Here is a 27,986-nt window from a genome sequence, read left to right on the forward strand (position 1 = left end):
TTTCCAATTTCAATATATACCTTCATTTTCATATTTTTTTCAATTTTTAGGCCCATGGATAAATTCATCCAATGGTATTGGCACCAAATAATATACACATTTAATCGTTAACATCATTTAAATCATTTAAACATTTAATCAGCAAGTGATATGACAGTTAGATTCAAAACATAATTTGTTTTTCAGTTATGCATATTGTTTTCACTGTGTTAACTTTGGGATATAATTTGAGCACTAATGAATAATTAGATCTCATTTGTACAGTAAAAATAAAAACTGATTATTACTATGTTTAATTTTCTTTAGATTGGTATAGGATGGTACAGTATGTGTTTTTCCAAAACAAACTTAACCTGTTGAATTTTATATATTAATAGCCTAGTTTAAAATGTTGCATGTTTCAATATTCAATATTGGTAAAATGAACTATCAAATGTTTCTGTACTACTTCGCTGATGCCTCCCACTTGTCTGGGTACATTTTATTTTTACTAATTGACTCACTTTAGAAAGAAAAAAGAGAACACAACTAATTCGCCAAATTTCAGTCCAATAAGTTGATAACACAAAAAATTATTCAAACTAAGATAAAACATTACACCTCTTTTGAGGCTCTTTCGGCTGAAATTGTCATCTTATACTGCTTGAAACCAATAGGGCGAATTAGTTTTGATCTCTTTCCTTCCTGAATTATATTTTAAAAACTTGTTATAGCATAACCATTTTGTCTTAAAAATAACGTGGGTTTTAAAATTGCATTTATATTGTTGATATGACAAAGTTTATTAATATATTCTTTATTGCAAATCTCTTATTGATTGTTGCTATCTTATTAAGATTGAAATTGAAAGGTTGCTGATTTCATCCCAGCATGAAATAAAATGTGGAGTTCTAATAGAGTCTTACTTGTGTTAAATGTGTAGTCTAGTTCTCATCTAAAACAATAATAGCATCAGCATATCTTAATATTTTGAGAAAAGTATTGTTTTACCAGTAAGTTTTTATGGCTTTTTTACAGAGTTTTATATTTTTTATGACTGTTACAGTTTTGATCGTTGTATATTTATTTTGCATCATTTAAATACCACATGTAAATATTGTAAATATACAAATGTTTGTAATAAAACCCCTTTTTGCACTAGGCATATTGCCACATCCGCTTGCGGTTCCAACCTAAAATGTTGTACATAACTACATGTATCAAAATAAAGGTAGTTGACTCAAGATCAGCAAACAATTTAAGAAATGAAAACAATAACGTTTCTTAGATTGACTGTTGGTCTTGTAACACAGTATCAAAAGAATTTGTTTAATTTTCCTGACCATTCATTAGTTTATTTATTTTGAAACATCATACTGTTCTAAGAACAAAACGGTAACGGACCAATGAGGTTCAAGGATTGAGAGAAAAGAAGTAATACGCAATTGTAATGCTTCAACTAATCTACTGTTCAGGCCAATTTAATTGTTGAGTGGTGCAATTAGTGTTTGATGTGCATCATTGTCAGTGGTAATGAGAGGTTATTAATGAAAACTATCTTTGATGAGTAGTAATTGTTAGTAATTAAAAATTTAGTGAAGACAACTCACGTAAATAATCTTAACAACACTATCTTAACATGATCGTTGCGTAAACTACTATAACCTAGTTAAGTTTCAACATTCTGCAATGAGATTTTAACATAGCTGGTTGCTTGAGAGTTTTACTTATATACATAATTTGAATGAGAGTTAATTCAGTAGAGTACTTTTCTAAGTAGGTCTTCAAAGAAATGAAAAAAGACATATCTCTTAGAAAATCGTTTAATAACAAATGTTCATGTTTACTTTCTAAGTACAAAAAGGAAAATAAGCTCTTTTACAATGAAATAACAGAAAAGAGTTAGGTTTGTTCTAAGCTGGAATGGTATCTACATAATATTTATTACTTATTAAAGCTTTATGTTAATTAAGGATCTTTAGTATTCTGTTTTTTATAATAACACTTCGTACGGTTTATAAAAATACAGGTGGTTGGTTATTCAGAAGTAGTACAGTCCAACATTAATAATTAATGTCATTTCACTCATTCAATAATTATTATTGAATAAGTGAAATGACAGCAAACAATAAATGAACACAACAAAAACATCTGTAAACCAGATTGTACTGGTCTATGGGTTGTTCTAGGAATATGGACAGACATGTAAATGAACACAACAAAAACATCTGTAAACCAGATTGTACTGGTCTATGGGTTGTTCTAGGAATATGGACAGACATGTAATTTGTGAGCCCTATAAATACAAGAGTCTAAATAAGAATCAGTCTCTACAGTACCTGAATAGTAAAAAAAAAACAGAGTGTTTTAACTTTTTGTTTTCACAATAATTAATTATTGTTAAATATGAAAATTGGTTGAAACTTTTATCGGCTTAAACTATCTTAGCTACTAGATAGCCAAAGGTTAAACTCCCTTATACAAGTTACAACTAAAGACATGGGAGTCAAAACTGAGCTTTAAAAACATGTACAGAAGATATTTCATAACCACAGTAGAAATCAGATTATCAGAATCAATTTTGAGTAAAATGTTAAAAATATGATTATTAATAAAATCCCAGAGGGAGCGTATGAAGCGATATTGTGTTGACCCTATGGCAACATGAGCGTAAAAATGAGAGCCCCCGCTGTTACCGCACACAATATGTCCAGTATACAATTTATTTAACTGTTGTAATTTAGTTTTTATGTCAAATACCAAATTTTTTGGGACCCACTACTTAAAATTTCAGCATATCCTGATCCCCAATGATTTTGGATAATCGGAGTACATACTACTGTGGTTGTGAAGAATTATTACCTCTGGTGAAAATGAACTTGCCTGCTACTTATTTAAAACAAAGCAAATGAAAAATAAGGATGGGTTGATTCTCTTTTCACTTTTTTTTCTTACCGTTTGTGTTGAGTCATTTGTGGTTTATTTGCTATGTGACGCATAGCGACACGCTATATTACATATATTATATGACAGCTAGGATGATTGTGATGACATCAATTTTTAGTTCAGTTAATATTCTTTAATCAATAAAACAAATCAAATACTTGCTGTAGTACAAAAGATATAGTCAGGTTATAAAGGGATTTATTTTATAGTTTAAACATTGAATTGACACAAATTGTAATTAAATTATGGAAGACTCCCTCTCGATTGGATTCCTTGGGACTGAAATTTTTAGCCAAGTATGAATGGCGTGATCTTGTAGTCTTGTTAGTGGACTAAGGCCGACTTAATACAAAACCCACACTTTGTGTATGTCAAATTAAGACAACTTAGGTTTTTAACACTAAACAATCAATTAATATGGCAATAACTTTTATCCTACCCTGGACGAAAAGGATTTTTTGTCTTTAGGTAGCTATGGACAAAGCTACACGAGAGTGGCTGCTTAAACCAGAGATCTGAACAAGAGGTTATCTACTGTGTACCTATTGTTAGAAATTGAAGTCTAATGCTCAATACAACCAAAAACTACTGCTCATCTGTTTATTATAGCTAATAGCCTAGACATCAATGGTAAAAAAAGAAATTTTTTTTAAATGTATTACTATCAGTATTTAGATTATCCACTTAATTTATATATCAATCAACCCATCCATCACTGTTAAAAACTATTGTAAGAAAACAATTGTATATAACACAAATATAAAGTTTTAAAAGTATGACACTAACCCTATTGACAATTTCACATGTAATATTAATATTGTAAGAAAATAAAAAAATAAGATACAATGGACCACAAGGTGATTTTGACACGTGAACATAATGGATTGACTAGATAACGACTTAATTAATTGTCATCCTTTTTCTTTTTCTTCTTCTCTTTCTTCCTTTTTTTCTCTTTCTTGTGCTTGTGACCAGTTGATGAAGAAGGTTCATCTTTACGTTTCTCCCAAGAGAGAGACCTAGAATGGGAAGGAGATCTCGACCATGTATGTACAGACGGAACTTTATCTACTGATTTATCTCTTTCTACATTTACTTCCACATCCGATTTCTCTTGTTTCTTATCACTTTTGTGCGAGTGTCTGGAAGAATGGGATTTGCGTCGAGGACTTCGACTCCGGCGTCTACTTCTTCTGCGTCCCCTGGATCTGGATCTAGAACGACTACTGCTTCTGCGAGAGCGAGAGCGCCGATGTCTCGACCTGCTGCCACTACGAGATCTGCTACGACTCCTTGAGTACGACCTAGAGTAGGACCTCGAATACGACCTGGTCCTGGAACTGGAGCGAGATCGAGAACGAGATTTCGACCTAGGGTGGTTGTTCCCGAATGCGACCTTTTGAAAGTATTTGTAATACGGATCATTTATCAGGTAGAAAGGGTCGATGAAAGGAGGGGGAAAGAAGCCATGGTCTCCTCCTCCTCTCCCTCGCTGATATCGAGGCCATCGAGGAAAGCCTCCTCTAGGAAAGAACCCTCCTCGGTTAGGGAACGGCTGGAAAGGCATTTGAGGATGAGGATATTGATTGCCTCTGAAGTTAAAGTTGTTGCGCCACCTTCCTCTGTTGAACCGTCCTCGACCTCTCCCACGATGAAATCCTTGGTTGTACTCTTCTATAACATATAATAAATATTTATTTATATATGAAATTTCTTATTTAGGGAGTTTTCTTCGACAACATTAAAAACGCAAAAATATAAATTTCAACATAGTCTGGTATTCTTAAAAATATTTGACTATATCATCAATGTGTTAAAAGACCTATCAATTTTTTTTAAAAGTTCTTATTGCTTTCACAACTGGCCACTTGTATGGACACCATCTATAAAAATAAAATTACAGGTTTGTCTGTACATAGCGTAGAATCATTTATACAGCCTGAGAAAGCCGAAATGAGTCTTATCTCCAACAATTTCTGATGCCAAAATGCCGATTTACACGGCCTACTCCTAGGAAACTGGCAAGTTTTATGGATCAAGATTAAAACTGTATTCACTGGATTGGTGATAATGTCTTCATATTAAAACAAGGCCAAGCTACTTTAGAAATAAAATAACAAACGTTTGAAAAACCTAGTTTTATTTTATTTTTGTCACATTTTCTCATGCAGTAGAACCTTGATAATTCGAAAACCTCTATAATTAGAAACTTTTGTCTATTCCCATCAGAAAACCTCTAAAATTCAAAAAATAATATTATACCGATAATTCGAAGTGATTTTTACACTTTAGGCAGCCTCTATAATTAAAATTTGCACGTACCCAAGCCTCTACCGAATTTATTGCCGTAATTCGAAGTGTTACCTCCACAATTCTAAGTCAACCTCTACAATTCGAACTGCGTTACCGTAAGCCTGTGCAATTCGAATTCACGACAAAAAATTTTCCTGTTGAAACATGAACTGATGCTCTTATTGATCTTCCCACAGTTAGCTCATCAGTCCCCAACCGTTTTATATGCAACGTAGACGTCTTTAACAGTCAGGCAGATTTTGCGGTGTTAGACCTAATTGATTGTTAGTTGATGAGTGTTAGTGCTAGTGTTTTACAATTCTTCTGGTTGTAATAAAATTAGAATTGTTCTCAATTCCTGTAAAAGGATTAATTACCGAAACAAATCAAACTTAGAAACAATTAAACATTGTACGGTTCAACTTTTGTGGAAATTAGACCGTTCGAACTAAATCACAGAAAAAATCAATTCTTTTTTAAATGTAACATTTTCATCATTGTTTTATTCTAGAAAACTTACAAAAAGTCAACATAAATCAACTGCCAAAATTATACAATTAAAATACAGCTGATTTTCAAATTTATAAAATATTAAGCATAAGTCCAGTCAAACATGAGCGTCGATCATAACTTCATCAGTCATTTTCACATCCTCCCACCTTGAGGAACGTAAGGTAACTTGTTCCTCAACACAAGGTTTTTATTGGAGGAACCGTTTTGGTTGTTTAACCATCCGTCCACTTCTAGTCACAGTTTTCTTATCTATCACTTTATTATCCTGCTTCGTTTTGTTCTTAATTTTTTCATTTTTCAGGAACTCTTCTTTCTCACAATTTTGTATTTCAAGAGAGTAAATTTTTTGGATAGTCCGCAAAATTATTCCTGAATTCGTCTTGAGTTTTGCTAGACGAATTTTACCATCTCTACCCGGTATGAGTTCTTTTACGACTGCCAAAGGCCAATTTAGACGTCTTTTGTCGTCCGTCTCCACAATGACAACTTCTCCAGCTTGTATGTCCCTTGTTGACCTAATCGATTTTACTGTTTTCCGCCCAATTAATATTCAATAGTCTTCACGCAAAATGCTTAATAAATACTCAACTCCTGCGTGACAAGTCTTGACATGCTTAGAGCGTATTAAAATTTGTACAACAGGATGTTTCGATGGTAGTACTATTGATGTCTTGAAGTTTTCGTGGTCTTTTCTGTCAGTAAGCTTCGACTTTACACGGATCAAACCATTCTTATCTTCAAAAGGACATAATGTTGCAAGTTTAGCATCTTTCAGTCCACAAAAACTCTCTTTCTGGACTAGTTTCCAAACATTGACTTCAGCTTTTTCTATTTCTTCCAGGGTTAAGGAACCATTTACTTTTTCACTTCTACGGCAATTATTATAAAATCTATTGATCCATGCTACCATACGCACGATCTTTTCAAAATTGCTGAAGTATCTATAATACCAGCCTGACTCAGTTTCTTCAGAATTCGTACAAACTGATACGATTCCTTTCTTCTTTTCACTGTGGATTTCTTCGTCGTTGAAAATCATTTTAACTTTTGGCCATTCTTCTGGAGGTTGTCTTAGCCACTGAGGGCCCTCCCACCATTTACAATCAACTAGATCCTTAGCCGAGCATCCTCTACTAGCTACATCAGCGGGGTTTAGGTTTCCAGGTACATACCTCCATGAGTCTTTACAAGATAATGACCTTATTTCTTGACATCTATTCCAAACAAAAGTAGCCCAATTGTCTTCTCGTTGAATCCAAGATATGACTGTGGTTGAATCGCTCCAAAAATGTGTTTCTAAATCAGAGATATTAAGGCTATCGAAGATTGACCTTCCAATTCTGGCTCCAATTGTGGCTGCTAATAGTTCCAGTCGAGGGATTGACAGGTCTTTCACTGGTGCTACTCGTGACTTTGCTGCTACAAAATGAAGATTGACTGATCCATTGGCCTCAGTCCTTAGAAATGCGACAGTAGCATATGCGAATTTACTAGCGTCACAAAATATATGCAAACTAAAAGTACCATCCTCCCCAGCGAAAAAACGAGGGATGTTAATCTCACTTAAATATCCCAGATCTCTGAACCATTTCAGAAAGTCACATCTTATGTCATCTGAAACCTCTTGATCCCATTTGAATTTCATGGACCAAGTCCTTTGCAATAGAATCTTAGGGAGCAGTGTTACTGGGGAAGAAATCCCAACAACATCATAAACTTTGTGAGTAATAGAAAGCATTTTACGCTTTGTAACTACTTGCAAGTCAACTGATTTGAGAAAATCAACATTAAGTTTAAGCACGTCAGTTCTCTTGTCCCACAGCATACCTAATACACCAACAGGTTGAGTAGTAGGTGAGAGAGTTTTGTCAGTAAACTCCCACCCTCTAAGTTCAAATTTCCCATCTAAAAATAAACTAGTTGCTTGGGAAATGAAATCATTCAGTTCACTTTCAGAGCTCACACTTGTTACACAATTGTCGACATAGAAACTATGCACGAGCTGTTCGACATAAGGCTTGGGATATCCATTTCCCCTTATAGCAAAACTTAAATGATGGTTAATGGTAGCTGCCAGTAAAAATGGACTGCAGGTCACACCAAAAACTACTCTTTTGTGTCTATAAATTTTGAGGTTTCCATCATCATCATACCACAAAAATCTTAGGAAATCTCTATCGGACTTAGACAAACTGATTTGCAAAAAAGCTTTCTTAATGTCAGAAATGACACCTATTTCTTTTAATCTGAAGCAAAACAGAATGGAAGGAATTAATTCAATCAAATTAGATCCCTTACTGAGACAATCATTCAATGAAGGTTGATTATACTCCTTAGCGGATGCATCAAAGACAGGTCTTACCTTTGTTGTACTGTTTTCCTTGTAGACGGGCCGATGAGGCAAATAATGTCCCAACTTACCAAAGTCAGCGGTGTATGGGACTTCTTCAATTATACCTTCTTGTTCCCATTCTTTGAACGTGGCATCATAAACATCATATGTTTTCTTTTCCTGGAGTTTTTTCACTGTTGATTCAAGTCTCTTGACCGCTATGTTGACATTGGTCGGCAAGGGTGGATGCCCTTCTCTCCAAAGTAAAGGCACCTCATAACGTCCGTCATCGTTGATCTGAACAGATTTGTTGAAAAACTCTGTAGCTTCAACTTCTTCTTCAATCTTGTTCTTCCTTGAATTCGGATCTTCAATTCCAATGACATATAATTCCCACAGCTGTGAGATTGGTTTGTCCTTCAGCAACATTGTATGAGTAGTCATGACGTTAGGGGATTCTGTAGATACCACTGCTGTAGATGGAGTCTTTCCTAACAAGGTCCATCCTAACAAGGTTCTTACTGCAACGAGACCTGAACTCAAAATTATTCGCTCATCCATTAAAAGTTTTCCAGCGACATCTGCACCAATCAAAATATCAATAGGCCCTGAATGAGTATCAGAAATTGTTACTCCTAACTCCTGTAACTCCTTCATCCAATTCCCCAGTCCCGCAACTGGTAAAGCATTGCATATTTTTATTTTATCTAGAACTTCAAAATTGCAAGCGTAGTTGGTCTCTGGGTTACTAAGTCTGACTCTATAACAAGTGTGTTCTTCAACTTCACTACTAACTCCACCGAACAGTGAATGTTGTAGCCTCTCTTTTCGAATGGCTTTATACTTCATTTCTTTTGCAAGATTCTGAGATATATAGGATCGCTGCGATCCTGTGTCAATTAGCGCTCGCACAAACTTAACCTTATCATCGCTTTTGATGCATACACTTAGCGTTTGCAATAAGACCTCTGATCTTGTATTAGCAGACAATGAATTTTCAACTTGTGCTTCAGAGACTTTATTGCCACTGTCATCTTGCTTAACTCCCTGCCTACACATTAAAGGGACATGTCGTCCACTGCAAATGTTGCATTGCAATTTGGCTTTGCAATATTTGGCTAGATGTTTTGGTTTCAAACATAAATAGCAAAATCCCCTTTTCTTCAAAATATTTGACTTTTCATCATAGGAGAGTTTTCTAGCACTAAAGCAATTCTCACTACCATGTGAACCTTCACAAAATATACATTTCAGAGTTGATTTAGACGGTACATCAACTAAGTCTGAAGCGGATGGAATTCTAGAGTCATTAGTTGTACTAGGTGAATTTAAGTTTGGTCTTCCTACTGATTTACCCGTACTTTGTGTCAAATTTGATTTATTCCTAATAGAACCGCTCCTATGCTGACTTACCGACTGACAAGATTCAAAGCCATCCATAGCTAGTCTTATTCTTTCTTCTGATTCAACTTCACCTTTTAGAAAGAGAACAAGGGATTCTAACTTTGTTTTAAGATCTATAGGTTTATCCCCCGAACTACAAAGTGATCTTTGCCATGCCCTAAGACGTTCCTCAGAGAGACATGACTCAACTAAGGGGTACAGTAAGGCTGCACACTTTTCAGTAGTTACCCCCAAAGTATCTAAAGCTCTAAGTTGAGTTTCAATCCTATCATACAAAGTTGAAATGGGAATCTTTTCAATAGAGTTTTGAAAAGTTATTTTCAAAAGTTCCCTAACATAGATTTCCGTTTGTAAGTCTTCTCTCCCAAACCTGGACTTCAGACATTCAATTACTTTGGGGTAATTGTCAGCTATAGGGGGGAAACTATTGACTATTTCCCTAGCCCTAGATTTGGGTTCAGTAGCTTGAATAAGATATTGAAATTTATCTTCATCTTTAAGTTCAGAGTCTAAATGAATCTTTTGGAATTGGCTCCAAAAGTGTAGCCAATTTTTCAAATTTCCATCAAATTTAACAAACTCGATTTTAGGAAGTTTTATTCTAGCTTTTGAGGTATTCGGTTTACTTGAACATGATTTACTACAACTTGAAGCTACATCCTCATTAGATTTCAAAGTCAAACTGTCAAATTTAGCTTTTATCAGAAAGAACTTATTTAAATACTCATCCGATCCGCTGAGTTCTTCGGTGAGTTGCTCCTCCGGACAGTCTGATTCGAGAAGTTTTTCCAGTAGCTTATCATTGAGTTCATTAAGTTGGTCGTTCTTTTTCTCTAATAGTTTCATACTTGCTTCGATTTCAGGGTAATCATGGTCGTTGGAATTCAATCTGTCCAAGATACTTTGCGAAAGAGTTGTAAACGATCTCCGAATTACCGTTCTCTGTTTCTTAAGTCGATTTATTTCGATCATTTCTTATCCTGTCACGGTCGCCATGTTTTACAATTCTTCTGGTTGTAATAAAATTAGAATTGTTCTCAATTCCTGTAAAAGGATTAATTACCGAAACAAATCAAACTTAGAAACAATTAAACATTGTACGGTTCAACTTTTGTGGAAATTAGACCGTTCGAACTAAATCACAGAAAAAATCAATTCTTTTTTAAATGTAACATTTTCATCATTGTTTTATTCTAGAAAACTTACAAAAAGTCAACATAAATCAACTGCCAAAATTATACAATTAAAATACAGCTGATTTTCAAATTTATAAAATATTAAGCATAAGTCCAGTCAAACATGAGCGTCGATCATAACTTCATCAGTCATTTTCACAGCTAGTGCAGTGAGCAAGAATGAGTGGTAAGAGTCCTTAACCTTGGCAGAAAAACATAAAATAATCGATGAAGTGAACAGTGGTGGAAAACGTAAAAAGGATATAGCTGAAGAGTATGGTATCCCCGCCAGCACATTATCTACAATCCTTAAACAAGAGGAACTAGTTAGGCAACAAATGGAGGCAGGTAATTTAAACAATAAGAGTAAATCCGAATTTCCTGAAGTGGAGGAATGCTTGATAAAATGGTTTAAGCAATGTAGGGACCATAACGTAAGTGAAGGGGGGCCAATCCTCAAAGAAAAAGCTAAAAGTTTTGCCAAATCATTAGGCCATGAAAATATTTGAGCAAGTAATGGTTGGTTGGAGAAATTCAAACAAAGAAATGACATTGTTTTTCGTAAGGTGTGTGGAGAGAGTGCAAGCGTTGATGACAATGTATATAAAAACTGGAAAGAGGAACTAAAAACAATGTTGAAAGACTATGATCCTAAAAACATATTTAATGCTGATGAAACAGCCTTGTACTACCAATGTCTTCCCGATAAAACTTTAACTTTCAAAACCGAAAAATGTCATGGCGGTAAGAACAGTAAAGTTCGAGCAACACTTTTGCTTGCGAGTAATATGATAGGAACAGAAAAGTTAAAGCCGTTTATGATCGGTAAAAAAGTTTGCTGGTGTTAAGTAATTTCCTTTTGAATATGACGCAAATCTAAAAGCATGGATGAATAGTAACCTTTTTGGGCAATGGTTGTTTAAGCTAGACAAACAAATGAAGAAGGAAAAACGTAAAATTCTTTTATTCATTGACAACTGTAGTGCCCATAATGACATCCCAAAGCTTGACGCAATCAAAGTTCAGTTCCTTCCTGTCAACACAACGTCAAAACTTCAACCGCTGGACCAGCGAATAATAAAAATTTTCAAGGCTCTACAGGAAAGAAATTGTTAGACATATTTTATCAAATATCGAAGAAGAGAACGCCATCGTTCCAATCAATATCCTACAAGCGATGAGAATGGCAAACAAATCTTGGGAAAATGTAACTCAAGAAACAATTGCTTTAAAATGTGTGGATTTGTAAATGGAGAAACTGAACCAGAAATCGTCACAGTTACACCATAACCTGTTGAAGATCTAATCGAGAGCGAATGGAATGTTGTAATGACTCACTGTAACGTAAATGACACAACATTTGAAGATTTCGTTGAAGTCGACGTAACGTTGACAGAAGACGAGATAGTGGCGGCAGTGGCCGACAGGGACCAGGCAGAAGCAGAAGACGATGGGTTGGGTGGAGACGACGAGACGGGAGCAGACGACCAGCTTCACTTCGTTACAATAAAGGAAGCGCGGCGTGCGATAGAAACCATTCGCAATTTTATCGAACAATCAAGTGACACTGGTGGTAATGTTTTTTCAGCCATTGTAACCATTGAAAACAGTATTGATATTCAATGCAAAAGAGCCTTAAAACAGTCACGAATTACAGACTTTTTTAATACAGAATAAACAATGTTCAATTTCATTTTCTTTGATTGAATATGTCATTTTTTAATACTGTAATTCAATATGTCCTGTACGGTAATAAATAAACAGTATTTTGTCCAAGAGATGTGTGTTTGAATAATATTCTGTTTAGCTTTTAAACAATAAACTTGGACCTCTATAGTTCGAACTTTATTATTTTAACCTCTATAATTCAAACTCCCCACACATAAAACTGGGACCTCCATAATTCAAATTTTATTCATTCTGACCTCTATAATTCAAACTCTCTATATTTCAAACTTCCCATAGTTCGAAGTATATTGACTTTCCCGTGAAATTCAAATTAGCGGGGTTCTACTGTATTAATAAACGTTTAAATAACCTTGTTTTTCCATATTTTTAAATCCGAACCCATTGACAGACTACACCTTCACTCATAATGTTTGGGCCATACACCGCACACAATTCACGATGAATTTCAGCCGCTGTGTGATTCTTCGACTACAGATATCTGATTACACCACACACTTTACACTTGGCGGAAATTTCTATGGCGGCACTCATGTTTTTTTGTTATAACAACAGAACGCGTGATTGTACGATGCTCTCTCTAGCACAACTAAAAGCGTACTGAATGGCTCCGCACGCCGATGTGAGAACCAGGGCCCTACCCCCACTACTTATCGCGCCACACCCAGACGGCAGTTACTTCGTGGATATCCATTGTAATAAGTTTTCAACTGACTACCCTCGTCAGTATAACAGGCAGACTGCTAGTATTACATAATTTTGTAAATCTAGAATATTAATTTTTTAAATTAAAAGGTACCTTGGTCCACTTCCAGATCATTGTACGCCTCCGGAGCATCAGAAAGATCACAACCACTGCTAGAACCTCTGCCTTCATCTCTGTTCATGTGAGATTTATCTACAAAACATATTTAGCTTTAAACACACTTTTGGTAATGAACACTTACATTATTCCAAACTTATTGTATAAAAAATCAAAGGGCAAATGTCAGGGTCTTTCTTTAGTCATGTAAGTAGATGTCAGCTAGGTAAATGATTGTACAGTAGAACCTCGATAGTTCGACACTGGACTTAAGGGGTGTCGAACCATCGAAATGTCCTACTATAAGGAGTAAATGGAGTTTAATATACAGGAAAGTAAAAACACAAGTCTTATATAGAAATCATCCAAATTTATAAAATACTAAAAAGCTTAACAATTTCACTGTTCATTAGTTAAGTCTCAAGTCAGCAATAAATGACAAATTAATGTTCAAGTAAGTTTACATCACAATAGTAACCATTTAATATCACTTGACAAAATAGCTCAGCCCGTGTCGAAAGGTTTACTGTAATCATGATGTAAATGGGATGAATAATTTATAAATAAAAAACTTTTTTAAACAAAACGTTTTTAAACGCCCTAAAAAGTAGAAAATAATTTACAAATAATTTATAAATATGTTGAGAGAGTATAAATACTTGTACGATTTAAAACGAAAAACGTGGGGTGCATGCAATAGATAGTTTACAATTACCTTCACCTACTGTATTATTATCAATTAATTGCATGCACCCAACGTTTTTCGTTTTAAATCGTACAAGTATTTATACTCTCTCAACATATTTATAAATTATTTGTAAATTATTTTCTACTTTTTAGGGCGTTTAAAAACGTTTTGTTTAAAAAAGTTTTTTATTTATAAATTATTTTATACTTTTTAGTTTTAATGTGTGTGCATGTTAAATCTATTTCAAGCATCTATATCAGATTAAGACAGAAGCATGTGGGAAATCTAAGGTTTATTTGAGTTTCTTTGCATATAACTATGTATTAGATTGCATGTATGGCCTACCTACTAACTATAAATATATCAATCTATTTAATCGCAATGTTTCTGAAATATAGTACTTCTCTGCAATGCGTTCACTCGAAATATTTATTGTTTACTTTATAGAATACTAAATAAACATAAATTGACATTATTTACAAACACCTTGATACCTGCAATCAGATTGTTTATCTTTATTTTGAAATGTTTGTTTGTATAAAGAATCTCTTGGGAGCATAACCTGTACCTCTTAACCTCTGCTCTTCGAACTGTCAAATTTAAGTATTTACAGCTGACTTAAATTAGTTGATATATTTACATCCTTTCAAAATGTAAACATGAAAAATTTGGAAGCCCATGGGGCGTAGCCCAAGGGAAATATGAAAATTAAATGATATAATATTGCATTGTCATGCATTTGTGAGCTATGTTTCAAATTTCAAGTCTCTAGCTTATCGGGAACATCGTTTAAAATTGATATCAAAATTTGTAGGAAAGCGAGCTAATAAAAACAAGCCCATGGGGCGTAGCCCGAAAGGAAATATGAAAATTAAATGATATAATATTGCAATGTCATCCATTTGTGAGCTATGTTTCAAATTTCAAGTCTCTAGCTCATCGGGAAGTATCAAAATTTGCAAGAAATCGATTTAATAAAAACAAGCCCATGGGGCGTAGCCCAAGGGAAATATGAAAATTAAATTGTATAATATTGCATTGTCTTCCATTTGTGAGATATGTTTCAAGTTTCAAGGCCCTAGCTCATCGGGAAGTTAGTATAAAATCGGTTGCAAAATTTGTAGCGGACAAGAAAGCGACCTAATAAAAACGTTTTAAAAATAATGTATGTTGAACTGACCGTTTTTTTTTTTACAAGTTTAATCATAGGCTTTTGGTTTGGAAACGATAGGGAGTTGAGGAAATGTTGCTCTAGTGTTGATCCGTTTGTAGTCATAAAGGTAAAGTCATGCAGAAATAGTTCAAAGAAAGTTTTTTACGAGTGCTCAATAAAATAACTCTAGTCTTGATAACTTAGATCTACATTCAGTTCTTTAGCCGTACTCATTAATCAAAGTCTAATGATGGAGGAGAACAGCTGGATCTAGTTTCAACCATCATAGTGCATTGAAGTTTTCTATGGATGGAACGTAATCTTCATATGACTTTTCAACCACTTGTCATATGAATGAAAGATCAATTACTGAGAATTAATTAACGACCCAGGCCACTTAATCAAAAACATAAAGTGTTTTTAAATAGTTATATTTAAAAAACCAAAATCGTAAACAACTATATTTGTATTTTTTTATTATCGATTGTTGCCTGCTGAAGTAATCAAGGTTACGTACTGACTATCGCTTAGTCTATCACCAGTCTGCTCCCCGACCGAAATGCTATAAGTTTTTTTAACCCTTAGCGGTCGGAAGGCCACTACTTGTGGCCAAGAGATCCGTAACATGCTGACAAGTTGTAAAATATACGAAGACGCCTATAACTCGGCTGGACCACTCATATTGGCCCCCCTCCTTTCCTGGTTTGGCCGCCATTTTTACTACTCTTTTTTACCTCTGAGGCTTGGATTTAAATGCCGTGTTGCAAGCCTTTTAACTCCAAAACACTGATCTTTAACCTAACATATTATAACTGTTAACTTGGTCATCATTAGGATTTAATTATGTACACTAATATTTAATAACAACTTTATTAATCAGATATCAAAAGGTTAATAAAAATTAAATTATTTAATATTCTTAAATATATTAAAACTCAAAGTATCTTTTACGGTTACAACTGAATCAAAAACGATGCAAATGGTTAATTTACAATTATCAGCCTGAGCATTCTCAATGTTAACGATGTTATGTCTCTGGCGTCACTTAATAAAGTTGTTTGTGCAGTTATAAAATGTGAGATGGAAAGATCGTCATCTTCATCAACTTGTAATAAATCTCGTATGGTATAGGATGTTAGGTCTCTATTTGAGGACATTTAAAATCATAAATATAAATTTATTACAAATTAAAAGGCATTAAAAGGACTATTGCACAACACACTAAGGAAAAACGAGATATATTGCTATAAGCTCATAAAAACAACAGCTTGGTGGATAGTTCCGATGGTTGTCGAGGGAGCGCAGCACCTCCCAAGCGGAGGGAATCGAAAACAAGAAAAATAAAGAAACAGGTGGGGGGTTGATTTATGGGGTAGCTAGCCGAGCTGATCAGAAATTGCTTAAAGGGCCTGCCCGAGCTGTGGGGCTACATTAAGGGCTGACAATGTTGTGTCATTAAACCAAATGGCCACTAAGTGTGGCCTTTCCGATCCATAAGGGAAGGATAATAGAACAACAAATACGACTGCAAAGGATTAAATGGACAAATTTATGTTTAAACGTCATTTATGTGTATGTCGTAATCCAAAAGTGATGAATCTGCAAAGAGGATGTTTCATGTTTCTGTAGACTTGATGATGGGTTTAATCCAACCCGAAATGTATACGTACAGAGTCAAATGTACTAGAAAACTTAAAGGACACTGTACAATAATGAATAACATATCCCTTAAGAGGTTGTACTTGCAGGGATAGCCAGCACTCTTAGCATGTTCAACTTAATAAATTTGACATAGTTTGTTATTGGCTTCAAAGGTAAGTTGTACGTAGTTGACAATACAAAAATTTTTTTTTTTTTTTTTTTTTACTAGGTGTAAAACTTAACTACTAATTTTAATTAAATTAAACTCTAGGATCAATATTTAAATGTTCACTGTCTACCAAAAGAGTTAACAGATCTTTGGATTAACTCTTCCCCGTACCCGTGTGATTTCTTTAGGTCGAAAAACTGCTACAAGTATATAGATCTATCAATACACCTGTATGCAGATATGACAATTTTTTATGTTCAGGGTTTGGATCATTCTCTTACGAATAGTTTATTTAGTTACCAAACAAAAGGTATAATAAATGCACTCACCCTTTTTATCATCGTGCTTAAATTTGTTGACAAGTTTATCTCTAAGCGCTTTCTCTTTTTCTTGAAGGTCATTCCCTGATTCTTCCTGTAATAGATAAGATATATATTTTTCCTAAAACTGCATGGAAATGATCACATTGCCACACTTGCAAATGTACGCAAAATAGCTCATTTCCATTTTATTCATTCTGCTTGCTAAACGAGCTGACTTCACTGTTGGCGTTTCTATTAAACACTCTCATTCCTTCTTAAGTGGGAAAAACTTACAATGCACTCCTAATACAAAAAAGCTATTCCAACCACAATGGATATTGATAACCTTTAATATTTTAAACATTGGGGAAAACAAGGCTAATACCTGTCTTAATCTGTGATGGTTACAACCAACAATAATGGTAATGACTGCCGTGACACAAAAAAAATTACAACCATCCACCGCACGCACTGACTCCAAAGATCGTGCAATAGGAAACCGCTATTGCCGCGATCGGGCATCACGACGATGACGTTTCCATGACCACAGGAGTGGATGATAACGTCTACATGACTGCGGGAGTTGTTCATGATTAAACCCGCGATCGTGCAAGACGACGAAGATGTCTCCGTGACCGCGGGAATGGATGATGATGTTTACACAGTTGTGGGAGATAATCAGATTTAGCGGAAGACAACAATAATGTCTAAACGGCCGCGGGAGATGTTTATGATTTTGCCGCGATCGGGCATGGCGACGATGACATTTCCTTGACCGCGGGAGGCGATGATAACGTCTACATGACCACGGGAGATGTTAATGGTTTTGCCCAAACCGCAGAAGACCTCCCCAGCCAAAAGACGCCAGATTACTGGGGTGCTAGAGTGGCACAGTGCCGGATTAGAGAGGGTGTCTGTATTGTTGTTTCTAGGGAAATACCTGACCACTTTTTTGGTACTTTCAACACACTTGTGCAATATTATCACTGAACCTAAAAACTTGCTGAAAATGTGACTGTCAAAATAATGTGTGGCAATTAAAATGCTATACAAAATAACAAACATTAAAAATCACATCTCATAGCGGATGTAAATTTTATTTTTGATTACACTCACCGATCCTAGTTTTTTCACACCATCCGACTGTTTTTTCCACTTCTCTCTTTTATTGTATCGTTCATTTTCCTTGGCAACCTAAAATAAGAAGACAATTTAAAAAATGCTTTTGTAAATGGTTGTTTTGAAAAGCAAGGACCTCAGCTAAAACTTCAAGATACAGTGCCACATTTCCTAGTTCAGAATACTTATTATTTGGAATGAAGATCTTATTTACTTCATCATTTACTTTTACTTTATTTTATCATTTAAGTAAATTATGATATCATTTGCCCACTATCAAACTATTTATACCATGTTAATGTATAGGTAGAGGTTAACAGTAAGAAAGGACCATGAGGTTCTAAGTTCGCCTCAATAAAGAAGGATTTTCATTTTATTTCATTTCATTTTCATATATTAAAGAAACAACATGAATTATTTCATGGGTTCCAGGAAGAAAAATAATTGGCCAAATTAAAAATTTTGACAAAAAAGGTTTTTAAATGAGTATAGGATAATGTCATAGTAGAAATAAAAATTCTTAACCTTACATAGATTGATAGGAATGATAGGTTGCCGATTTCATCCAACCATGAATTAAAATGTGGAGTTCTAATTGAGTCTTACTTGTATCAAAGGTATATTGTTTAAAATTCAAAGATATCTATCCACTCTTCTCTATGTCTATGTGACTCATTGAACTAAATAATTTGTTAATAAAAAAAAAGGCTGCAGGTTCGTATAGAAGGGATTCCTACATCAGCAGCCAAAAGTCAAAGAACTACCTCCTGATACAGTTTCCAGGGATATTGTAAACCCTGACACAAAAATACTATAAGTAATATGTGAATAACCTTGCCCTAAATACCTAGCCTTAGAATTGTAAAAAAAATTTAGTCTCCGTATGACTTAGTGAACGTCCTAAATTGTAGATCATTGTTGACATAGCTAAAGCTGACAATAAATTGTTTTAGTCAACTTTGGCTGAATTTTAATAATTTGATTTGACTACACATAACCGATGAGTGTTATTTGCGTAGTGAGTTAGTTAATGTTTTCTTCTTTGACCACCAGACCTTGAGCCGGTTGAACAGCTCTCCCAACAGTCTAAAGGACTCCAGTCTCCGCTGAGCTATGAGCAAGAGTCTTTCTTCTGTTGCTATCTTTTTATTCATGTCGTCCGCCTCTCGGTGCTTGAGTCTCTCCAACATCTTGGCCTTGCGTCGCTCCTCCCGTTGCCGCTGTCTCTCCAACTTAGCTGCCCTCTCCTCCTCGGCTCGCTTTCTGTTGGCAAATATGTTGGTCAAGAAGGCGTTTTAGGCCATTATGCATTGGCAAAGCATATAGGCTACATGAAAGGAAGTTACACGGCATTTTCTTCTTCAAAATGTCCAAAGTTGACACAACGCAAAATAGGACTTTGAAATGATTCAATATTTTTTGGGCTAGAATTTTAACAATTTTAAGTTAAAGTTATACAAGAGAAATCTTAGTCAGGGACAGGTATCACCTCAACTTGTTCAAATGATTTTTAATATCTTTCCTTGTGTACAGACAAGAGACAAATACTAGAAAGTAGAAAGATAATTTTAAAGATATAATGATTTAGATAGGCTACTTCAAATCAAGATAGACTAATGTCAAAAACTGAAGGGACAAGCAGTTAAGAAGGGTGGCCTGCTCTTCACTCAGGGTGTATACTATTTTATTAAAGTGAAATTCCAGGTTTTTTCCAGGTTTTTCCTGGTTTTTCCTGGTTTTTCAAAGTTTTTCCAGATTCCCGAGTATTTCTTTGGTTCCACTTAAACTACAATCAATTTAAGACTTGCAGCTTAAGTATTCAATATAAACTTACATCAAATTTGTTTCAAAGTCCATAGTGAGCTAGTGTTGAAAAAGTAATAATCCTTATTATAGTAATCATTTTCATTATCATCATTACTTAAGGCCACGGAAACATCTTCTCTCTCGATAGCAGCAAAATCCTGAATATTATCTTAATTTTTTATGAACACATTATCAACGGTGGCAAAATCCTGAATATTTCCTGCGGTCGTGTGGTCGCTTCCCACAGTGACGTAAACGTCATCACAGTCTTACGTTATCATGGAAAAATCCTGGACATCTCCCGCGGTATGTATACATTATCGCCGTCTCTCGCGATCACGGAAACGTAATCATCGTCATCCACGATCGCGGCTAAATCATGAACATCTGCGGCCGTGTAGACATAATCATAGCCTCCCGCAGTCACGGAAACGTCATATTCGTCGTCGTCCGCAATCTCAGCAAAATCATGAATATTTCCCGCGGCAGTGTAAACATCATCGTTGATCCCGCGGTCACGTAAACGTCATCGTCGTCGTCCGCGATCGCGGCTAAATCATGAACATCTGCGGCCTTGTAGACATAATCATAGCCTCCCGCAGTCACGGAAACGTCATATTCGTCGTCGTCCGCAATCTCGGCAAAATCATGAATATTTCCCGTGGCCGTGTCTACATCATCGTCGTCTCCCGCGGTCGCGGAAACGTCAACGTCGTTTCCCGCGGTCACGGAAACGTCATCGTCGTCGGCCGCAATCACGGCAAAAACATGAGCATAGCACGCGGCCGTGTAGAAATCATCATCGTCGTCTTTCGCGGTCACGGAAACTTCATCGTCGTCTCCCGCGGTCACGGAAACGTCATCGTCGTCTCCCGCGGTCGCGGAAACGTCATCGTCGTCTCCCGCGGTCGCGGAAACGTCATCGTCGTCTCCCGCGGTCGCGGAAACGTCATCGTCGTCGGCCACTATCGCGGCAAAATCTTGAGCATTTCACGCGGCCGTGTAGAAATCATCATCGTCGTCTCCTGCGGTCACGGAAACGTCATCGTCGTCTCCCGCGGTCACGGAAACGTCATCGTCGTCGCCCGCAATCGCGGCAAGACGCATTTTACGACTACAATCTTCTACCGGGGCTAAAATAAAAATCCCGGAATCGGACCAAAAATCCCGGCTTTTTCCCGGTTTTTTCCAGGTCCCTTCAAATTCAAGGTTATTTCCCGGTTGGTATATACCCTGTCACTATACTCCATTCCACCAGGCGTGGAACCTGACAGATTAGAAGACCTTTTACTCATGAGCTCCTTCGTCTGACCTGCCCGGCCAGACAGGGGACTCAATATTGGGGTGTCCACTGTCCAGTAATAAAATTTTAATGTTGTATTTGAAATTGTTGTTGAATTTTAAAGAAAATGAGATCAAACACTACATGATTAGCCTTTGTTAATGATTTGCTGACATAATTTAACACTAGTACCGAAACCCTACCAAGGCTGACGTTAACCGAAACCCCCGGTCTTTGAGACCCCATTTGAAAAATAATGGACCCTGCTTAGACACACACAAACCGAAACCCTCGGCCTGGGAGACCCTGCTTTAAAATACACTAACGATGGTCTTCTGAGACAGGCATGTTATGAACAGACAACCTGTCAAGGTCACGGCACCCATGCAAAATGAACAAACAATATATCAATAGGTAGGGGAGGAAAAGGGGGGGAGGTATTGTGGGAATGGAATCTCCCAAGTAAACAGTGTTGCCAATATGCGTTTTTGAAAATTCCTGTGGGCCTGTCAGACCGGGGTTTCGGTATTAGTGTTAAAATACCAATTTTATTTTATAACTAAAATATTTACTTCATGATTTTAACTAGTGTCACCAGCACCAACCTCTACATATTAAATTAAATTAGTATAGAGTTTTAATAATTCAAAAAGTTCTTTCACTATTAATATTTGACTTCTAGACATGTAATGAATACATTCAACAGGACCTTAGCAATTGTTAACTGTTACCATAAAACTTCCGTGGGTAATTAGTGAGAATATTTCGTGTGAACAAGGTTGTAGTATTCTTTATACTGTATATTATCAGCTGTTGTCATTAATTACAAAACAATGTTTACCTTTTCAATTTGCAGTTGTAAATATTACTTTTCAATAAAAGAGTTTATTCAAATGCGTGCTTATTATGAACTCTAATTCAAAGTCACAACAATTGGCGACGAGAAAAAGTTTTTCAAAATTTCTACTCATTATTTGGATTTAAAACCTTTTCTAAATTTCGATTTTGTACATTATGGATGCAGAACAATTTACAGCACTACTGAAAGCATTCACTGAGAGCCAAGTCACACTTGCAGCTACACTTGCATCGAAGATTACAGAAAAACTTCAACTTCAACCTCCAGTACAGCAGAGTAATACGTTAGTAAGTATTCAACCATTTGAAAATTTCGATCAGAAAAAGGAAAAATTTAAAAACTATTTGGAACGCTTTGAAAATTATCTTGCTGTCAAAAACATCTCAGATGAAAGGAAAAAAGCACAACTTCTTTGCGCTTCAATTGGCTCTGTTCACTACAATAATCTTTCATCATTAATTGGACCTGAAAAACCTATCAAAGACCTAGATTTTGCTACTTTGGTCAAATCACTACGTGACATGCTTTCACCACACAGAAACGTTGTAGTTTCACAACATTACTTTTTAAACACTTATCAAAAAGCAAATCAATCAATTCCTGAATACATAGCTTCACTACAAAAAGACCTGTCTGAGTGTGAATTTACAGTCCAGTGTGAATGTTCAAAACAAGTTTCAGTCTCAGATACATTTTTAAGAGCTCAATTCATAAGAGGCTTAAAAGATGACTGGATTCGAGAGCAGTTATTACAATCAGACACTACTTCATTCAAAGACATTGTAACCAAAGCTACTGCTTTGGAAGCTTCCCGATTAGAGACCCAGGCTTTGAACAAACATCAGCATTCAATTCCAACTGATGTAGATATCAATAAACTTTCAAATGTAGGTACAAAACATCAAAGAAGTCGTTCAAACTACCGTAAGAATCCAAATTCTGGTCATACTTATCGTTCTCAATCAAAAGTAGATTTCAATCGCTTAGGTTTTGGAGATCTTTGCTTTCGATGCGGTAGAAATAATCACCGCGCAACTGAGTGTCGCACTAGCAAGTCATCACTTCATTGCACTTCCTGTTCGAAACAAGGCCATGTAGCCAAAGTTTGCATTTCAACCCAAATGAAAAATAAGTCTTCTACCAATCAATCTAAGTTCAATTCAACAAAGTACATTTCTTCAACCTCTGATGACATTACGCTAGGCTTAAATCAAATCACTGAAATTCATCCAGTTACCAAACCTAATATCATAGACATATTTGACCAGAACGAACGATCAAATTTACCCGATTCACAAAAGTATTTTGCTACAGTTTCAATTGATAACAAGCCAATGCGTTTTGAGATAGATTACGGAGCAGGATTTACATTAATACCAGAAAAGGCTTTCAATGAGTTAAATCTCAACATCAAACTTGACCCAACTAATGTGTATTTCCGTGCTTATACAAATAATGTATTTAAACCATTGGGCAAAGTTACAGTTGAGGTTACTTACAAAAACCATAAATCAATCGAAGATATGTATATAGTTCCTGATAATTGTCCAGCAGTCCTAGGAAGAGTGTGGATTCGACACTTACATATAAGTCTACAAGAAATAGATGATGGTTCAAATCAACCTAACTTTTTCAATGTCTCCGAAACCTTCCATTCGATTGATGACATATTTTCTGAATTTTCCACAGTTTTTGACCAAAGAATTGGATGCTTGCCCAACCACAAAGTTACACTTCAATTACGTGAAAACGCTAAACCTGTGTATACCAAAGAACGTAACGTTCCGTTTGCCCTTAGATCTCAGGTTGAGGAAGAACTCAACAGTCTTGAATCATCCGGCATAATATCTAAAGTCGATGCTAGCGATTGGGGTTCGCCTTTGGTAGTTATTCCTAAAGAAAATGGCACAGTGAGGTTATGCGTCGATTACAAAACAGGCGTAAATGATCGTCTTGTTTCATCTAATTTCCCGATCAAACACATTCCAGATGTTTTACACTGTTTGCGAGACTCTAAATATTTTTGCAAGCTTGATATTTACAAGGCTTATTTGCACATTCCAGTTGATGCCCCAAGCAGCAAAATTCAAACTATTACTACACACCGCGGTACATACTTGATGCACAGACTTAGTTTCGGAATCAAGACCGCGCCTGCCGAATTCAATCGCATTCTAAGCCAAATTCTAAACGGGTTACCAAAGACTGAAGTTTATTTTGACGACATAATCGTGCACGGTACAACAAAAGATGAATGCTACAATAATTTACGGTTGTGTCTATTCTGTCTACATGCGAACGACTTGCATCTAAACAAAGACAAATGCAAATTCTTTTGCGAACAGATTGACTATCTTGGTCATGTGATTAAGTACAATCAAATTTCAAAAAGTCCAGAAAAGATTAAAGCTGTTTGTAATATGCCTCAACCAAGGAATATTGATGAGGTCCGGAAATTTCTTAGAATGGTTACCTACTACGCTCGGTTCATCCCAGACCTATCTACAAAAACAACACCTCTTCGACAGCTTCTACAGAAAAATAGAAGATTTCATTGGTCAATAGATTGTCAATCTGCATTTGATTGTCTCAAGGAGGAAATAACTTCTAAAAGAGTTCTAGTACCATATGACCCCCATCGTCCAATCGTTCTAACATGTGATGCCAGTCCTACCGGAATTGCAGCTGTAATGAGTCACATAATTGACGATGAAGAGAAACCGATCGCTTACGCATCCAGATCCTTAACTCCATCAGAGCGAAATTACAGTCAGCTCGATCGAGAAGCTCTTGCGATCGTGTTTGGAGTCAGTCATTTTTACAATTATCTGTATGGACTTCACTTCACCTTAATTACAGATAATGCCCCTCTTTCAAGAATTTTCCATGAAAGCAAATCCTTACCACCCATGACTTCCAGCCGTCTACTCCGTTATGCATCTTTTCTATCAGGGTTTAACTATTCAATACGTTTCAAGAAAGGGGAAGCAAATGCTAATGTTGATTGTTTATCCAGAGCTCCAGTGACTCAATATTCTGAAACCTTAGACATTTTCCTAAACAATGAAGTTACCTTGCTACATTCAGAAACAATTTTTGAAATATCTTCTGAACATTTAAATGCAACTATTCTAGCCCGGGAAACTGAAGCTGACCAAAATCTTAGAGAAATTAAAAGGAAACTTTTGTCTTCTTCTGCTGACCTACCATACACATTGGACAACGGAGTACTTTTCAAGGAAACTCGTGCTGTCATTCCTAACAGCCTTCAACCTCAAGTCTTACAGCAACTACATGCTACTCACATTGGTATTACAAAGATGAAGCAATTAGCCCGAAGATACGTTTATTGGCAAGGGATTGACAAGGACATAGAGAAATTAGTCCAATCGTGTGAAATTTGCGCCCACATAAAATTCAATCCTCCCAAAGCACCCCTTCATCCATGGGTAGAGCCAGAAGAAAACTGGGAGCGTATTCATATAGATTACGCGGGGCCTTTTCAAAACCACTACTTTCTTGTTTGTGTGTGTGCCAAGTCAAAGTGGGTAGAAGTTAAAGTATTGAGAAATGCTCCTACAACTTCTAATACTATTATTCTTCTCGACAACATTTTCTCATCTAATGGCTATCCTCAAGTGATGGTATCAGACAATGCCACAATTTTCACCAGCGCAGAATTCAAGAAATACTGTTCATCCAATGGAATTTTCCAGAAACTGATTGCACCTGGACATGCAGCTACAAATGGTCTTGCTGAAAGAACTATCCAGACTTTGAAGCAAAGATTAAAAGCATTGGAAGATGACCATCGTCAAATACATACAAAGGTTCAAGAGATTCTTCATCAATATCGCGCCACTCCTCTCTCTAATGGACAATCACCTGCAGAACGATATCTTCATCGTAGGATCCGCATCAAGCTGGATGCTCTTCGACCTTACCATCCGGCAAAGAATCCTCCTTCGATAATAAGAGTTCGAACATTCAATGTGGGGGAGAGAGTTCTCATTAGGGAGTATTCACAAAATAATAAATATATATGGACATTTGGTGAGATTATACAGAAACTAGGGACTCTTCACTATATTGTAAGGTTAGATTCTGGAAGAACACTGAAACGTCATCTAGACCAACTCCGGAAAACTCAAGTAAAGAAGGTTCGTTTCAACGAATGTGAAGAAGTACCTAATCAAGTTCCCATAATTCCACAAGTCCCAATGCAAGTACCCATACTTCCGCAACAGCAAGTTCCTATCCAAGTTCCAGAATTAGTCCAATTACCAGCTGAAGAGAACTTACAACCAACATCACCACGACCACGAGTACGATGTTCAACCCGCACTCATAAAGCTCCAGATTACCTTAAAGACTATGTTACAAAATGAGTTGAAAATAAGTGGGGGAGATTGTAGTATTCTTTATACTGTATATTATCAGCTGTTGTCATTAATTACAAAACAATGTTTACCTTTTCAATTTGCAGTTGTAAATATTACTTTTCAATAAAAGAGTTTATTCAAATGCGTGCTTATTATGAACTCTAATTCAAAGTCACAACAAAGGTGGACTCTGTTAACGGTTGTTTGGACCCTACCATGACTCAAGACTAACAGACTCATGTCCTTAACTATGCCAAGAGAGACTAGAGAGGTCTCACATACATCAGTATTCGTATACTGTAGTACTGTGCTCATTGTTGTTTTGGTAGTAGTGCTCTACTCTTTGTTTTATAGTTTACTGATGATGTCCTCAAAGAACATCAGCAATGGAAAATGTGTAATTTCACCCACCTCTCTGCAGCCAATTTAAGTTCTTCTTCTTCTCTCTTCTGCCGCTCTTGGTCTTCTCGCTCCTGTTCTTTGGCCATGAGCCGCTCTCGCTCGACTCTCCTACGACGAATGCTGCTGTCACTCAGATGTTTTGTCTTATCAAAGTCCACCTGTATATAGCGTCTAGATTAGTCATTATTCCTGCACATGTATTAGCTCAGTAAGCCCATTACCTTAAACACTTAACATAACACTAGGCCAATTACAAAATTTTTTTAAAATTGTTTTTTAATAAATAGCAAATAACAGAATCAATTTAATTCAACAAACAATTAGTCAAGCTCTCTACTACAACCACTTTGGTTAGTAATAAACTAGTTCCTATATATTCATGCATTTAATTAAATTGATGCAACTTTTAATTAAATTTGAGCCCGTTTCCAGCGGGCAAAAAGTAAACAATAAGGCCCAGCACACACGGAGTAACCAAAATTGTGCAAGATACAGTTAAGCAAATATCACAGTTTGCGACAATATCGAAACAATTTTAAACCAGATTCAAGCAACTAAGCATACTATTGAGTACTGTAGCACACTTCTGTTGCAAAAAATCACAAGGCGTTTTGCTATGCTTCCGGGTGTGTAGTTCTTGTTTTCAACATGACTTCAAGTCTGTCATCATAAAGCCTTTTGAAGGTAAGGAGAAATATCTTCTATAAGTTTTTTCAAACCTAAAAAATGTTGTGTTTACAACCAGTCAATTATCTCAACTGTGTTAGGCCTATTGCTAGAAAGAATGTTTTTGACATTTTGTAAACTTGCTATCTCACTGAGAGAGCTCCATATCAGAGCAACAAATAAAATAGAGTTAACATTGCTTAACAGGTTCACTACCAGCTCCATCACACACTTCTCTGTTTTACTCTATAGACATTCATTAATATGGATCATTTTTTTGTTCGATATATCAATAGTTTTGTTTTCCTTTGCGATCCATAATCCTCCTGTTTTAACACCTTCAAACACATTTTAAAATTTCAAATTGACAATAATAATGGTTTAATTT

At 35.9% G+C, this 27,986-nt stretch overlaps 1 protein-coding gene across 4 annotated transcripts in view; it reads right to left on the minus strand.

Moving 5' to 3' along the window:
- Window positions 1-1,781: 1,781 nt before the first annotated feature.
- The window catches only part of LOC129001992 (A-kinase anchor protein 17A-like), a 35,326-nt gene continuing 9,121 nt past the window's right edge, over window positions 1,782-27,986 (minus strand). For all 4 annotated transcript variants that reach the window (XM_054429468.1, XM_054429467.1, XM_054429465.1 and 1 more), the window contains exons 3-8: window positions 26,942-27,090; window positions 19,257-19,464; window positions 18,199-18,276; window positions 17,110-17,194; window positions 13,127-13,225; window positions 1,782-4,599 (exon numbers count right to left, since the gene is read on the minus strand). In XM_054429468.1, the coding sequence (XP_054285443.1) occupies window positions 3,830-4,599; window positions 13,127-13,225; window positions 17,110-17,194; window positions 18,199-18,276; window positions 19,257-19,464; window positions 26,942-27,090 (1,389 nt within the window). In that variant the 3' untranslated portion in view covers window positions 1,782-3,829. The remainder of the gene's footprint in view (window positions 4,600-13,126; window positions 13,226-17,109; window positions 17,195-18,198; window positions 18,277-19,256; window positions 19,465-26,941; window positions 27,091-27,986) is intronic.

The sequence above is a fragment of the Macrosteles quadrilineatus genome, unplaced genomic scaffold (genome assembly GCF_028750875.1).
Source record: "Macrosteles quadrilineatus isolate MER2022 unplaced genomic scaffold, UCM_ALF_1.0 Scaffold_9__3_contigs__length_116548681, whole genome shotgun sequence".
NCBI lineage: Eukaryota > Metazoa > Arthropoda > Insecta > Hemiptera > Cicadellidae > Macrosteles > Macrosteles quadrilineatus.